The sequence below is a fragment of the Aulostomus chinensis genome, chromosome 22 (genome assembly GCF_037954235.1).
Source record: "Aulostomus chinensis isolate RoL2024-O1b breed Wild chromosome 22, RoL_Achi_v1.0, whole genome shotgun sequence".
NCBI classification, from domain to species: domain Eukaryota; kingdom Metazoa; phylum Chordata; class Actinopteri; order Syngnathiformes; family Aulostomidae; genus Aulostomus; species Aulostomus chinensis.
The window spans coordinates 1,859,261-1,875,390 of record NC_141341.1 but is presented as its reverse complement, the minus strand read 5'-3'; the positions used below and the strand labels follow the sequence as shown (position 1 = coordinate 1,875,390).

At 44.1% G+C, this 16,130-nt stretch overlaps 1 protein-coding gene and 1 pseudogene across 5 annotated transcripts; both read left to right on the top strand.

Annotated features, from left to right (window-relative positions):
* Positions 1 to 601: 601 nt before the first annotated feature.
* LOC147240255 (uncharacterized) lies at positions 602 to 9,754 on the top strand. Of its 4 annotated transcripts, none has more exons than XM_086193354.1 (3): positions 602 to 972; positions 1,938 to 2,210; positions 6,032 to 9,754. In XM_086193354.1, the coding sequence occupies exons 1-3, from the start codon at positions 798 to 800 to the stop codon at positions 7,552 to 7,554; spliced, it is 1,971 nt and encodes a 656-aa protein (XP_086049480.1). In that variant the 5' UTR covers positions 602 to 797; the 3' UTR covers positions 7,555 to 9,754. The 4 variants fall into 4 exon arrangements, with proteins under 4 accessions (XP_086049480.1, XP_086049479.1, XP_086049483.1 ...); XM_086193353.1 differs by having other exon boundaries at positions 1,938 to 2,240; XM_086193357.1 differs by having other exon boundaries at positions 612 to 972; positions 1,938 to 2,155; positions 6,032 to 6,199.
* A 339-nt stretch (positions 9,755 to 10,093) lies between these two features.
* LOC147240254 (uncharacterized) lies at positions 10,094 to 15,581 on the top strand (annotated as a pseudogene). The gene is made up of 3 exons (XR_015111375.1): positions 10,094 to 10,229; positions 10,723 to 11,178; positions 15,182 to 15,581. The product of XR_015111375.1 is annotated as an uncharacterized LOC147240254 (transcript).
* Positions 15,582 to 16,130: the final 549 nt, after the last annotated feature.

Below are 16,130 nucleotides of genomic sequence, written 5' to 3'. Positions count from 1 at the left end.
ACAGCCTGACTCAGACAACCTGGTTCATGATTCTGATGTTGGGTGATCAGTGTTCGGGTTCCTGTACGTCTATTAGCCCAACATCAGCAAGCACGACTCTCGCTTGTATTTGCCACCTGAACCTGACGGTTTCAGATCCAACAGCTGTCACTTTCAGATGAACAGCTGATTCAACATGGAGGCTCAGAGCCTTCACGTCATGACTTCAGGTTGGCATAGGGATGATCTCGTTCATCATAACCGGTGAATACGAACGTTTTGTGCTTCCTTCACCGCTGCTGTTCTCACCAGCTCAGATTCAGATTCAGATTCAGATTCAGATTCAGACGACTTTATTTATCCCCGAGGGGCAATTAAAGTACGGTACAACTGAGCAGCATGACTTTAAAAAACAATAGAAGTCCGAACCAGTTACAAAACAAAACAAAACAAAACAAAACAAAACAAAACAAAACAAAACAAAACAAAACAAAACAAAACAAAACAACAAAACCGTACGTCAGCGCTCACATCATTTTAACAATAACAACAATGCGAATGACATTAAGTGACCGGAACCTGAGGGCGGCAGTAGGCTACAATGTGGATACCAAGTACAACCGGAAAACTAACAGAAGAAGAAAAGGAACCAGAAGGAGGAGGAGAGGAAGAATAAGAAGGACAGGAGAAGGAAGGAGAGGAACATTCTGGGCTGCTCCAGTGTTGCTTTGTCTCCACAGTGGAGCGTCCAGCTGGTCTGAGGCGGATGAACATCAGCAGCAGCGCCAGTGTTCAGTTTCCTCCTCTGACTGTAGAACATGTCCAGACTCCAGAGTCTGAAGCTTTTCGTCAACCAGCGGCTGAACGCGGCCGTCGAGGAGATATTTGGACATTTTGAAAGAACAATCACCGAGTATGAAGAGGAGCTGGAGCGCCGCCATCGGAAGCTGCTGGATGTGGTTCTGACACCTGAAATAAAGCTGCGACACGCAGGTTTGTCATCTGTCTGTTGTTGGAAACACGCTGCTGCTCTGCTGACGGTGCGGGGAACCCATGCTAAGCTAACGGTGGCTAAAGCTCCCCCACGCAGCCTGTTAGCCGCAGCTAGCTGCTGCTGAAGTGCAGGCCGATGAGACGAGAAGCTCCCGAGAGTTGCAGCAGCCCAACACCGAGCAGCTGTCAGCAGCAGTTATTAGCAGCTTGGAGCCAAACACGACACGAACAGGAGACCTGCAGGCTGGGACTGCTGGTCTGAGATCAGAGGTTTGAAGAGTCCAGTCATTCTCAGTCAGGATCTCAGTGGATGAACCCTCATCGCTGTAACACGCAGGTCTCTGCTCTCAGTGTTTGGACTCTCATCTCAAGGTTTTTGTCTCTGAACCAGAAACAAGTTTGTCATGTGGATAGATTTGCTTTGCACCACAATTAGAAGCAAGACGTGGTTTGAGAGGCGGGGCTCACCCTTTAACTGCAAATATAAAAGAAAAAAGCATTTTGGTGTGTGCTTAATCTCTGTATTGGGATTGTGCGTGTGTATATTGTGTGTTTACATTGTGTTTCCTGTGTGTTGTCCCTCTGCTGCCTCAAAGGGGCTTCTACCTGTCTGGTGTGCAGTGTTACAGGTTGTGAAACTATGAGCTGTAAAGGCACCAGGGAGCCTGTTGGTTGACCCAGCTGTCATTAATCCACCATGTGTTCCCCACCCTTCTGACCAGGAGACCTGGTGCACCGTCACTTTTACAGCAGCCTGTGTCTTCTTATGTGCTTGTGTGTTTATTTAAATCTATGCTGCCAACACTCTTCCTCACTCACCTCCACATCGAAGTGCAACACCACACTGGGTGAGGGTTGAAACACTTTCAGGTTAATGGGCTCTTCGACTTCGTAATTAGTCCTTTTTAAAATGAACTGTCCAATGAAAAAAACACATCTCCCTCCTGTGTTTCTCTGTGTTCCAGTGATTCCTGCAGACGTGCAGCTGCTGCTGGTGAGAAAAGAAGAGGTTCCCCCTGAGCAGCAGGTGTGTGGCTCTGGTGTGGGCCAGGAGGAGCCAGAGCCCCCCCACATCAAAGAGGAGCAGGAGGAACTCTGGACCAGTCAGGAGGGAGAGCAGCTTCAAGGGCTGGAGGAGGCTGACATCACTCGTGTCACTGTGAAGAGTGAAGATGATGAAGAGGTTCGACATCCTCCTGAACGGAAGACCGATGACAGCATTAACCAGACCAAACCCAGTGAGAGAAGTCATCAGAGAAATAACACGGGTGAAAATTCACCGACTTGCTCTGAATGTGGGAAAACATTTAGCTGCAAATCAAGTCTAAATTTGCACAAGAGAACCCACACAGGAGTGAAACCCTTTAGTTGCTCTGAATGTAACAAAAGATTTTATTTCAAGGGAAAGTTAGAGAATCACATGCGGGTTCATGCAGGAGAGAAACTTTTTTCCTGCCAAGTATGTGGTAAAAAATTTTCTGAGAAGGGAACCGTAACAAGACACATGAGAACACACACTGGGGAGAAACCTTTTTCCTGCACAGTTTGTGGTAAAAGATTTGCACAAAAGGTGGCTGTGACTACACACATGAGAACGCACACTGGAGAGAAACCATTTTCCTGCTCATTTTGTTTTAAAAGGTTCACAGAAAAGGCATCAATGACAACACATATGAGAATACACACTGGGGAAAAACCATATAACTGCAGGGTTTGTGACAAAAAATTCAATCGCAAGTTCCAGATTAAAACTCACAAGTGTTCTGGTGAGAAAAACTGCAGTAAATGAAGCTGCAGATCAAGAAATAAACACTGAAGCAGCTGAGAAACTTTTAATTTGAAAGTCTGAACTAAAAAATTTCAGAAAGTCTGGGACTGTTGGGAAAAATTGGAAACACCTTGAATATCGTCACCTTCTTAAAAGGCAAGTTAGTCTCTTTTACCTGAGTCATTTTTTTCAAGTTTTTCAGAAAACACAAAAAAATGGAGAAAAACATCATAAGGAGTCTTTTTCGGCAAAAAAAAAACATTTAGCGGTTAATTTTAAGAGGGTGACGATGTGTACCTGTAGACGCTCATGTCATGCATATTACTGATCTTATCAATACGATACTGAGGATGGCTTGCTTTGGAGATATTTCTAATAACCCTATTACACATTTAGATACGTTTAGTAATATTTTACAGGTCCTTTTTACACGTCATGACAGCAATGACTTTGCATTTTTTTGTCTTTTGTTCTGTAACTCATGAACTCTTGGTGGTACTGTTCTCTCTGCAGCGAATCTCACTGGGATCGATGGACCCTGTGTCTATTCTTCTTTTTCGGCCACATTTCATGGGATGGTTTGTGCGTTACAGTGATCTGAGTCTTAACTACGTTTCTTACGTGTGGTCGGTATTCGCTTCTGTTCACGCTATGTCCCATTATGTTTTGATAAGTCTGTTCCAACGCATACACAGACCTCTGCTTTGTATTTCGGTTTGTTGTCTTTGTTTTCCTTCTTCTTCTTACTGACATGCGTTCGCTGTGAAAACTGGTGAACGGCCGTTGATTTGCTCCTCACCCGCTGTGTTCGATTCCTCCAGCAGTCACGACTGTCAGTGGGTGCCCGTGAGGTGGGATCTTGGTTGCTTCTAGCTCACACCGAACATCGTATTGATGAACTCTTCCGTCATTTTGTTTGGATTGAAATCTGCATTAAATGATCTCACAGAGGAAAGAGACCTTCTGACTCCATGCCATGAAATTTCTTCTGTCCGGTTGTTGAATGTGTTCAGTTGGGAGCCTGCTCTTCGTTCGGCTGTTCATAATTATAGTTTTTTCCTTTTTTACTGGGTGTTTTGAGAGTGACACTCAAGGACGTCTGCACCGCCACTTTTCTACCAACTTCTAGTTTAGGTTCTTATGTGTATTGGCTCCTCTTCTTTCTGCTCGTCCAGGTCGGAACCCTCATCTTCTTGTGCTGATCCTTGTTTCTGATCTGGGGATTTTGTTCAATGCTTGTAACATTTGGTCCCTTCACTTTATGAACTTTTAAGCTTCTGTCACAGCAGATGGTTGAGTCTTTATCATCGTGTTGAACTGATCGTCTGTGTCGTAGGAGCAGTTGTTGGTGAGGAAACGGTATTGTGTGAACGCGAACGTCTGCAGATGTGGATCAATGAGTTCTCCCAGCGTGTAATCGCGGTTAAGAGTTTTCGTGTTGGTGTTGTGGTGTTTCTTTCAATTTGATTCATGAATCACAAATCAGAATTGCTTTGAGGGGTTTTTGAGTCCATCATCAACACAACATCCTCTGTTTCTTAAACCCTCAATCAGGAAAAACCCTTTTAACAGGAGCAAGAAGGCAGAGAGCTGAGAGGAGGCTCGCCTCCCTGGACCGACGCACGCAGCAGAACAACAAAACCAAACTGAACAAAAAGTCAGGGAAAAGCGAAACCGCGACATCAAATGAGCAGGAGAGAGAGAAGGTCCCGCACCGAGCGCCGAAATAAGCCAAGTCATGAACTTCGCTTTTGAAACTACAATAAGACGAGCGAACACTTCCGGGTCCCATTTCAAAATAAAGACTTAAATAGCTGCATCTGGTTCCCCCGCCCCCAAAAGGTTTTCAAACCTTTACTGTATCCTCCATTTCTGCAGATGGGATTCTGACTTCACCGTGCAATTTTCCCTGTAAATCTATTGACCGTGACTGAGATTTATTTCTGCAAACCCGCGTGTCAGCTCGCTGTATAAGCTTTTATTGTGAAAAGGGCCTATCAACGTAGAGATTATTAACTTCCCTTATAAACCCACGAGTGAACCAGCAATCAGGCTGCAAATAACGTCGGAAAAACGGCCGCGTTCAGTTGTGTAATCCGAGGAGAGATGGAGCAGCAGCTGCGTTTGGTTTCTCATCCCGACATGAAGCTGCAAACTCAGGGTTCGTGATGTTTTTACACCGGAAACATGTTTTGCGAACTTTGGAGAAAGTCGATGCTAAGCTAACGTTAGCGAAAGCGTCCACTCAGCCTGATAGCTGCAGTTAGCTGGTGCTACAAGCCTCGATTTGGTGACACAAGGAGTGGTGACTGCTGGTCTGACGTGTTCCGGTCAGTTTTTCGTGTGTCGCTCCTCTGCAGCTTTGCATACGTCACCGATGTTGTCTCGGATCGTGTGAACAACTTCAGCTCTCCATCGGTCCCTGGAATCGTGAGGGATCCCCCTTTTCTTGCAGCTTTGCCAACATTCCTGTAAATGTTCTGCAGCATCTTTTATAGGAGGAAGGTGGTTCCACGGTGTGTGGGTTGACTGAGGACTTTACACTTGTAGACAGCAAAGATCATTGTCTAATTATATTTTTCATTCTTGTTGAAAACTCGACTCAAAGGTTCTTGTTTGTGTGCTCTGCAGCTGCTGCATCTCAAGTTCTTGCAAGTCCGTCATAAACGTAAATGATGCCCAAGTTCTCTTTACCAATCTGATTCTGATGTGTGACCGCTGATACAAACTCCGAGCGTGTGTTTGTGACTTTACTGATAATCAGACACAGTATCACGTACAAGTTTGCACTAAAGCATAAGTTTTGACTAGAATAACGGCGATCTGCTCCAGCTTTTATCCTGAAACGCAGCCGTGTCCAGTGTGAATTCGGTGGGACCATTTTTTCTGCCTCCCAAGCTAACTGAACATAACATCTCTGATAATACTTGGACATATATGATGTAAAATGTGGTTAATCATCCCATAAATGACTTTGTGACGATCTTCCAACTGTGTGCACGTAAGACTTGTAAAAGCCTCTTTTTAATGGTAAGAAACTTGAATATAAGAGCTTGAATGGGTGTGCAGAGACTCTGGCTGTGAAATAAGCTTGAAAAAGCTATAAAATGTCACTGTCCGGTGTTTAAAAGAGTCTTCAGCACCTGCTGCCTAAGTATGTTTCAACAATCAAGTCCTGCACACTTCACCCAAGTTGGGAATGTGACCTATGGTGGGAGGATAGGATGAATAATAAAACTAAAGTAAAAATGCTTGAGCAAAACACTGAACCCAGCTGTTTGTGTGTTTCAGTTTTACCATCAGATGTACGAATAGTCATTGTTGGTGAAGAAGAGCAGCAGGAGTGGAGCTCCAGCGTGGACGAGGAGGACCCAAAGCCACCACACATCATAGAGGAACAGGAGGAACTCTGGACCAGTCAGGAGGGAGAGCAGCTTCTCCAAGTTTTGTTCACCAAGTTGCCATTCACTCCTGTCCCTGTGAAGAGTGAAGATGATGAAGAGAAACCTCAGTCTTCTCAGCTTCATCAGAGTCCAGCTGAGGAGAACAGAGAGGTGGAGCCTCTAAGCAGCAGCTCCACCCACCACCTGAAGACAGAGGCTGATGGAGACCACTGTGGAGGACCAGAACCAGCCAGCAACCTGGACCCAGGCACACTTTTACACTCTGATGATGACAGGACATCTGCGTCTGATGACAGTGAAGACTGGGTCAAACCCATCCCTGGAAATAATAAAAGATGTAGTGTCGGTAAAAAATCTGCTACCTGCTCTGAATGTGGGAAAACATTAAGCTGCAAGTTTAATTTGAATACACACATGAGAACTCACACTGGAGTGAAACCTTTTTCTTGCTCAGTTTGTGGTCAAGGATTCTCTCTGAAGGAAAACATGATGAAACACATGAGAGTTCATACTGGGGAAAAACCATACAACTGCAATGTTTGTGGTGAAAGATTCACTTGGCACTGCCAGTTTAAAAGACACAAGTGTACAGGTTATGACAGCTGTGGTAAAAGTGCCCTATTAAACGTAAGCAGGATTGGACACATGGCAGGTCATACTGAGCAGAAATCCCTCGGTAGCTCTGTCTGTGGTAGAGGTTTTGGTCAGAAGATGGACACAAAGGAACACATGAGAACACACATTGGAGTGAAACCTTTTTCTTGCCCAGTTTGTGGGAAAAGATTCTCACTAAAACGAAGTAGGACAAGACATGTGGCAGCTCACGCTGGGGAGAAACCTTTCAACTGCTCACTGTGTGGTAGAGGTTTTGCTTCAAAAACAGATGTGAACAAACACATGAGAACTCACACCGGAATGAAACCCTTTGCTTGCTCAGTTTGTGGTCGCAGATTCTCCTTGAAGGAAAACATGATGAAACACATGAGAGTTCACACAGGGGAGAAACCCTTTAGCTGCAGAGTTTGTGACCAAACTTTCACCTGGAGGTCCCAGTTTAAAAGACACAAATGTGCAGGAGATAACAGCTGTGCTAAAAGATTATCACTTAAAGGAACCAGGACAAGAGTGATGGTGACTCACACTGAGGAGAAACCCTTCATTTGCTCTGTCTGTGGTAAATGTTTTGCTTCAAAAACAGACGTGGACAAACACATGAGAACACACACTGGTGTGAGACCTTTTTCCTGTTCAGTTTGTGGTCAACGATTTGCTCTTAAAGAAAACATGATGAAACACATGAGAGTCCACACTGGGGAAAAACCATACAGCTGCAGTGTTTGTGACCAAAGATTCACATGGCACCACCAGTTTAAAAGACACAAGTGTGTTGGTGAGAACAACAGCACATGAAGCTCTTGGACTGTAAATAAAGCCTGAAAGAAACTACAGCAACAACAAAATGCGTTTGCTCTCGTTTCTTGTTAAGTTTGAAGCAGAAGCATCAAAGTTGCCTTCTCTGAACTTCAGATCTGACTGATTAGGTGTTTGATTTTTGCTGACCTGAGACCTTGATATTTAGTGTGTGTAGTAGTTTGTAGTATTATCATAAATCTATTCCAACATTTATGTCTTCTATATACTCGATATATGTAATTTTACTGACCTCAAGGCTGTATTCATTTGATCCATGTGTTGATAAGCTACTTGGGTCCCAAGGCTTGGTGGGGTTTTAACACTGAAATTGGACTCGTGGGTTTCTGTGCAAGATAAAGGATGTTATTTTGTGACCTTCACCAACTGTACAGATGGACCTTGTGCATCTGGGCCAGGTGGCTTTTTTCCACAAAGCCAACTCACTGAAAACTTGGGAGTGTGGTGCCACTGAGTTGAGGAAAAAATGGATTTTCCATCCTTACAATCGTTATCCAGCTCTTAGTCAGTTACCGTGGTAATATGGTCGTTGAACCCAACCTGCTCACTGAGGTTTTCTCAAGCAAAGCCAGAGTTCAACTCTGGACCAGCTGTCTGACAAGTTAAGTCCTTTCTTTTTAAGCCAATTAGATGTACTCAGTCCCTGATGACTCCTTTATCCAACATTACTGCATTTCATCAGAATCCTGTCAATCATCGCAGTTCTCTCTCTCTCTCTCTCTCTCTCTCTCTCTCTCTCTCTCTAACAGTCTGTAGTTTTCCCTGAACAGAAAACTGCAAGGACCATCGTCACTTCATCTTCAGACTTTGCCCCTGCTGTTAGTTGTTTGCGGGGTTTCCCAGTGTTTCAGTGCTGCATTGATGGCAAACATCACCTAATCTTTCTTAACTTTTCACACCATGGGACTTTTTAAACTCTGAAATCCAGTGGTAGGTATTTTAGAATTTCAGGGGATTTGTACCATCTTTCCACTGCATGTACTCAGGTAGTTATGGCCTTTTAACTCTGGTTGAACTGGTAGAAGAAAGACGATTGATAAATGCTCAGATACATTTTTTCTTGATCACACAGATTAGAGATATGAACATCCACGATCTCACCTAATAGATTCTGAAACTGAACAGTAGCTCAGCAAGAGCAGAACTCCTCTCCTCTTCCTTGGAGGAGACATTCAAGGGATCAAGGGAGAGATCAACACAAATGATCCTGCAGTGAAAATCTTTCTACTCATTGGCCGGGTCGATCGCTTGGTCTGAACAAGCCTTGAGATGTTTTTCTTTCTTTTTTTTTGCCCTTGAAAAAAAGAGGGAAAAGGACTTGAAGTGGAAGTTATACTCAGTGTACTTAAGTCACGAGGGGGAGAAATGTGTTTTGACCTATAAACTAACATGAAACTAAGCCGCTGGTGCTAACAGCCTGGTCAGTTGCAGCTCGACCCGCCACTGTGCTGCGGTGTTGTTTTTAAGCAATGGTGGTGTCTCGTCTTTTCATGAATGTTGCTTTTATCTGAACAAGATTAATGAGATCTGGCTCAAGGACAACTGGTCTGGTGCGGGCTGTCGTCAATAACTGAGACCTGCTGCATCTTGAGCATGACGACACTAAAACTAGAATCTTTGTCAATAAAGTATTAGAGTAGAATCGCAGGTCAGACACAAGAAACCCACCACTGAATGGGAATCTATTCCAGGACTGTGATTTTACCTCAGCACCGTATCTCTCATACGTTTTGCCAGCATGGACATGAAATGGGTCTTACATCACATTCATAATGGTCTCACAAATGCTTCAACTATCTCTCTTTAACTTGCCAAAACCCGCACAAACCCTGGGAAATCTTTTTTTTTTTTTAAATTAGTGATATGTTTCACGTAATATTGCCAGTCACTGCTGTGAACCTCGTGTTGGCTTTTGGTTTAATTTCAGTTTGTGAGCTCAAATAATCTGATGAAATAAACTCAATGAAACCTCACGGACTCCCCATCGGTCTCACCTGGAGGCAAACCGCTGGGTGCTCTTGTCAGCTACATCACCTGTTGTCAGGTGTGCAGGGGTGTCAGAACCGAACAACAGGTGGAACATTTCAAACTTGTGTTTTTATTTTTGTCTTTTAGATTTTAAAACACCATAACAAGAGAATATAACAGTAGAAAATGTTAATAATTAACTAAAGAATGTATTTCACATTAAAGAAAAGACGTTCAAGAAAAGAAATGCGGTTGAGTGTTTTGTTCCTCTGGAGAAAACAAAGCTCACATTCCACCACATTAGCGCATTGCCTGGTTGTGGTTTAAACCAACATGAGTGCTGCTCTTATTTGTTTATTTATTTGTTTATTTATTTTTTAATCTCAATGAGAGTAATTATCTTCTACAGGAATGCCGGGACCTCTGTCACGTTCACTCCCAAGTCATCACGGTTCGAAATTATTTTCTTAAAACACACCCACCGACCGTTACAATTTATTTTATTTTGAAATGTTTTGACTAAAAACTACATCCGTATCAGTGTGACGTCAGGCTTTAGTAATTCATTGACGGTCAGACAGTGAATAGCGTCAGAGGAACGGCAGCGTTCAGGTGTGGAACCCGGGCAGAGATGGCGCGGCAGTTGCGGTTTGTTCCACACCCGGAAACGAAGCTGCACACTAAAGGTTTGTGACGTTTTTACACCCGGAAACACGTTTAATAACGTTGCTTAGCTAACGATAGCGGAAGCATCCGCACAGCCTGCTAGCAGCGGCGAGCTCCTGCTACAAGCTTAGATTGGTGACGTGAGGAGTCCTGACTGCTGGTCTTGTGTTGACTCTGTCAACGTGTCAGCTGGTTGCTTCTCTGGGGTGTAAATCAGCTGCAGGCTGTGGGAGCTCTCCAGGTAGCTCCATGGAGTTAAAACAGCTCTGAAAATGTTGTCATATGGCACTTAAATGGTGCCAGTATCCATGCATCAATACCAGGAGTGTGCATGAAACAATGGGGACACAGATTCATAGGCAGGTTTGGCCAAACCTTTGTTAGTGGTTGGGTCCTGACAATCAAAGGCATTTAATAACAACCAGGAAACCATCAACTTGCCCCTAATTACTCATGTTGCTGCTCAGATGAGCGAATCTTTCATGAGCTTATTAACAACTGTGTGTGTTTCAGTTTTACCTTCAGCTACCCTAAAAGTGATTGTTTGTAAAGAGGACCAGCAGGAGTGGAGCTCCAGGGTGGAACAGGAGCAGCCAGAGCACCCCCACATCAAAGAGGAGCAGGAGAAACTCTGGACCAGTCAGGAGGGAGAGCAGCTTCAAGGGCTGGAGGAGGCTGATATCAGCAAGTTGCCATTCCCTCCTGTCCCTCTGAAGAGTGAAGATGATGAAGAGAAACCTCAGTCCTCTCAGCTTCATCAGAGTCCAGCTGAGGAGAGCAGAGAGGTGGAGCCTCTAAGCAGCAGCTCCACCCACCACCTGAAGACAGAAGCTGATGGAGACCACTGTGGAGGACCAGAACCAGCCAGCAACCTGGACCCAGACACACTTTTACAGCCTGATACTGAGGGTGAGACATCAGACTCTCCTGAATCTGAGACTGATGACAGTGAAGACTGGAACAAACCCAGTAAGAATCAGTCGATTTTTAACTCCGAGACAAATAGAGACAACTCTGTGAGGGATAAGAGTTATCACACTGGTGACAAATCAACCACCTGCTCTGAATGTTGCTAGAATGCTCTCCAGCTCCAGGTTTAATCTGAAGAGACACTTGAGGGTTCACAGAGGAGAGAAACTGTTCAGATGCTCAGTGTGTCATACACATTTTATTGTGCTTCATGCATTGGTCCAGCACATGAGAACACACACTGGATTAAAACCTTTTATCTGCTTAGTTTGTGGTAAGAAGTTCTCACCAAAGGTACATATGACAAGACACATGAGGACACACACTGGTGAGAAACCATTTACATGTAGAGTTTGTGAAAAAAGATTAATTCAGAAGTCCCAGCTGAAGAACCACAAATGTGCTGGTGAGTAAACTCCTGAGCCAATGAGAATTCTTTAAAGCTGCAGTTTGAATGTTTGACAACAATATGGACGACACAGTCAGCCAACGAGTAGCAGAGAGGTGCTGATTCCTGTGAGTGTGTGTGTGTGTGAGATGACACACACACACTCACTGTCTGAAATGAGTTTGAGTGCACTTCCAATCCATGTTGACTCTGTTTATATGATGTCAAAGCCAGTTTTTATGTTAGTGAAGAATCTCCGAGCCACATCAGAATCCAGGACATCCGCAGCAGCTGTCATGGTTCTTTTAGAGTTACAGTACCGGATCGTGGGCTGAATTGGTGACAGTCTGTCGGCTCGCAATGCTGTTGAGTGACCTCGTCAACCCAAAATGCTACCTTGTTCCACCTCCTTGCTCCTTTTTTGACTCTTCAGTTACAACAGTGACTCCAGTTTGGGACGCTCATGTAACAGACTGACAAAACTGACGACCGTTGAGGAATTAATGCAACATCAATGGTTCATTCTGAAGGAACGTGGATCTGAGATACAAATATTTTGTAACAACATGGGTCCAATTTGTTCTCAGTTCTAATTGAAAAGAGATGTTGGTCAGGTTACTGTAACCCATTCGCCTGGTTCCACCAGCATGAGGGGAGGGGATTATGGCTGACCTTTCATTTTTTTGGAGAATTTTCACTTTAAGGTTTCACCCATAGCCGCTGACAAGGAGGTTAATATTGGCAGGTACTTTTTGTGTCATGTCAAACCTTCATCACTAGCTAGCTGGTGTTGTTTGATTCATGTGTGGTCACAGTTGTCCTACAGCCTATGTAATGTATGTAATGGTAAAAAGTATTACCTCTTATTTGAAGTAACCTTCAGTTCCAAAACTGCAGTTTGTGCTCATCATAGAATATTTTAATTTCGTACTAAAACATTTGGTACAGAACAGATGAAGGAAATTTTTCGCTTGATTTGTTTCAACTCTGCCGAACGTCAGTGGAGGGCAGGAAGGATATAAATTAGTTTGCTACTTCATTCCTCAGATTTTCAACTTTCAAATGATCCTTGAGAGAGAAAGTCAAGCAACCTTCCCCACAGGATAGAATCACAATCAGTTCATTCTTCCTGTCCAGCGACTCCCAGCAGCAGGTAGCTGGTGACTGTGAAGACCTGCAGTGGAGAAGCATCCACTGGCATCCACGTCATTCCCTCCCTGGAAGGTGGTGCCCTGAAGGCCCTGATAAATACTGATTGATTGTTCAAGAGAGAATTGAAAACTGAAGACAAACTGCATCAATAAAATTCTACTACTACCAAGTCTTTTCAAATACTCACTACAGGACATTCATACTCTTCATTCTAGGACTCCACAAGATTTATTTTGCATGATTTTTCTTTTAAAACATCTGTCATTATCCTGGCCTCTTTTTTTCAGCCCATAAATTCATCCCCACTCTTAAACAAGACATTTCACATCCTGTTTTGTGAACTCCTCTCTCCCTACGTTTATGTTTGACGGGTCGACATCAGAAACAGCTGAACTCCTAGAAGAAAAATGTAAACTCATTAACATAATTTCTCATTCTTGATTGGAAGTGTCAACCTCTCCGATCCAACTGCATGTTAAAGCCAGAATATGAAGTGACAAGGAAAGGAATGAAACCCCTTTTCTTGGGTAAGGCAACAAACACAGCCAAACATTTTTAACCTTTGAGCAGAATGAATCTGCAGAATCAGCCTACTGACTGGCTGCTGAGAGCAATTTCATAGGAGTCTTCAAGTGTCCTATCACAGTAAAACCTTTTCCCCTCATATTGTAGTTGGATTTCTCTGGGGAGAAACCATCAAGTGATCTGTTCGATTTTCCGATGTCATAAAATAATTAAGACAGAGTGAGCAGCTGAATGGTTTCTCTCCTGTGTGCATTCTGGTGTTAACTCTAAGACTGGGGTTTGAGCGAAACTTTTACAACACATCTTGCACATATAAAGTTTTTCTTCACTTTGAATTCTCATGTACCGTTTTGCAGACAGAGTAACTGAAAGGTTCCTCTCCTGTATGACTTTGTTTCTAATAATGATCACATCAAACATCACATGGTCGGTGGATTCCCAGTCCAAAGCAGTTGTTCACCTCAGAGCAACCAAGATGAGAGACGGAAGGATTAGACAACAGTTTGGTTTCTTTAAAGAAAAAAAAAGCTGCATTACTTTAAGGAAACATCGTTCTCTTGAGCTCCAGACACTGAAATGTTACAGACTTTACAAATCTATAAAGATGGTACACGTGTCTACATGGGAAATCTACATCTGGCCTCATACCTGGAACATCCTGGCTGATACTTGACGGTTGCAACCCTTCTTGTAGACGGCATAAATTGTTGGTCCACGTGTAAAAACTACAGCTCCCATGAGGCTTTGGGGTGCCTTGCAAACAGGATAACTAAAAGCCATTTCGGACCTAAAGAGTCTATCTGTTCTTTATTCAATTGAGGGCAAATACTTTCCGTGACTGAATTTATTAAAGACAAGAGTCATTAAAAGAAACAGAAAACACGTTTGGTTGTAATTGTAAGCTTTTCAGTGACAAAAAAATAACAGAACAGTTAAATACTTTGGTCCAAGATGGCGCAGCACGTCCAACGGCGGTCGTCAGCAGTACATCCGACTGACTTGTCTTTGGAGTCATGCCTCCTCGACGACTGAACCGGATGTAGAGGGAAACCTGTTTCCGGTGTTGCTTCGCTCTTGTCCCCCTTCTGTCTTTTCCCTGGTGATGAGCTCGTGCGATTCACGAGCGAAGTGAAACGTCGGGCGAATGTGAATAAAAACACAGAAATGTTTTCTCGTCCTTGACTCGACAGTCGAGAAGAACATCCGGGTTCCAGACAGAGAAAGCTTGGCTCCCAGCCGGCCGCTGCTGGCCGCTGCGTCTGTGCGGGTGTTTGGAGGCGACAATGTCTGCATACGGAGAGGAGATGAACCTGCTGGAGGCGCATTTAGAGATGCAGAGAGCAGGTGCGTGTTATTCTACTCCTGGAAACACGTCTACTGCTCTGCTTCGTCATTGCTAAGCTAATGGTAGCCTGCTAGCCAGGTGCTCCACAACAGTGGAGAGCGCAGAACTCCGCCAAGCCAGTCCGTGGAATCTTGTTTATAAAATCAGAGTTCCATTCAAGAGTCTTTTACAGTCAGACCATCGATCAGGGCGAGAAACACCTGAAGATATCAGTCGTCCAGAGCAGATCAACAGATCAAGAATGAACATGTTAATGACTATGTGCAATTTCCCTGGCGGAACGTCCTAAAGGGATTAATAAAGTAGTCTGTCTGTCTGTCTGACTACAGAAGCAATAGTTTCTGTCGCGCTCAGCATTTCAATCAAATTCAGTCAGTCAGTCTGACGCCAGAGATTCTCCCGTCTATCACACTGGTACCTAATTAATCTGTTAAATTTTATACACATATATTGGACATGTATGTAAAGGATCCCGATGTTTGCAGCTTCTGAAGGCATCAACTCAGTCCCAGACTACAGGATCTGGGTTTCCCCTGAATCCTCAGATCCAAGATAAACACATGGATTCCCTCATGTGTTCCTCTGTGTTCCAGTGATTTCTGCAGATGTGCAGCAGCTGCTGGGGAGTCAAGAAGAGGTTCCCCCTGAGCAGCAGGAGTGGAGCTCCAGGGTGGAGCAGGAGCAGCCAGAGCCCCCCCACATCAAAGAGGAGCAGGAGGAACTCTGGACCAGTCAGGAGGGAGAGCAGCTTCAAGGGCTGGAGGAGGCTGATATCAGCAAGTTGCCATTCCCTCCTGTCCCTGTGAAGAGTGAAGATGATGAAGAGAAACCTCAGTCCTCTCAGCTTCATCAGAGTCCAGCTGAGGAGAGCAGAGAGGTGGAGCCTCTAAGCAGCAGCTCCACCCACCACCTGAAGACAGAAGCTGTTGGAGACCACTGTGGAGGACCAGAACCAGCCAGCAACCTGGACCCAGACACACTTTTACAGCCTGATACTGAGGGTGAGACATCAGACTCTCCTGAATCTGAGACTGATGACAGTGAAGACTGGAAACAACTCAGTCAGACTCAGTCAGCGTTAAATTGTGCTGTAAATAATACCGGTGAAGAATCAAATACAGACTCTGAGTGTTGGAAGACTTTTAATCAAAAACCAGGCCAGAGGACAAACATGAGAATACCGGATGTTGAGAAACTGTTTAGTTGTTCTGAATGTGGCAAAAGGTATCGTTTCAAGGGAGATCTGAAGACACACCTAAGAGTTCATTCTGGGGAAAAACCTTTTTCATGCTCAGACTGTGATGCAAAGTTCTCTCTGCGTAAGACATTGGTTCAGCACATGAGAACCCATACTGGGGAAAAACCCTTTATATGCTCAGTTTGTGGTAAAAGGTTTTCACGAAAGGAGCTTGTGACGAGACATATGAGAGCACACAATGGGGAAAAACCTTTTATGTGCTCAGTTTGTGGAAAAATATTCTCACAAATGGGAAACATGATGACACATCTGAGGAAACACACTGGAGAGAAACCATTCACCTG

What these genes read in the sequence shown, in the direction of transcription:
- LOC147240255 (XM_086193353.1), top strand. Translation starts at nt 798, where the DNA reads ATGTCCAGACTCCAGAGTCTGAAGCTTTTCGTCAACCAGCGGCTGAAC. An exon ending in AATAAAGCTGCGACACGCAG is followed by an intron (nt 973 to 1,937) that starts GTTTGTCATCTG and finishes TCTGTGTTCCAG; the next exon opens with TGATTCCTGCAGACGTGCAG. An exon ending in TCATCAGAGAAATAACACGG is followed by an intron (nt 2,241 to 6,031) that starts GTGAAAATTCAC and finishes TGTGTGTTTCAG; the next exon opens with TTTTACCATCAGATGTACGA.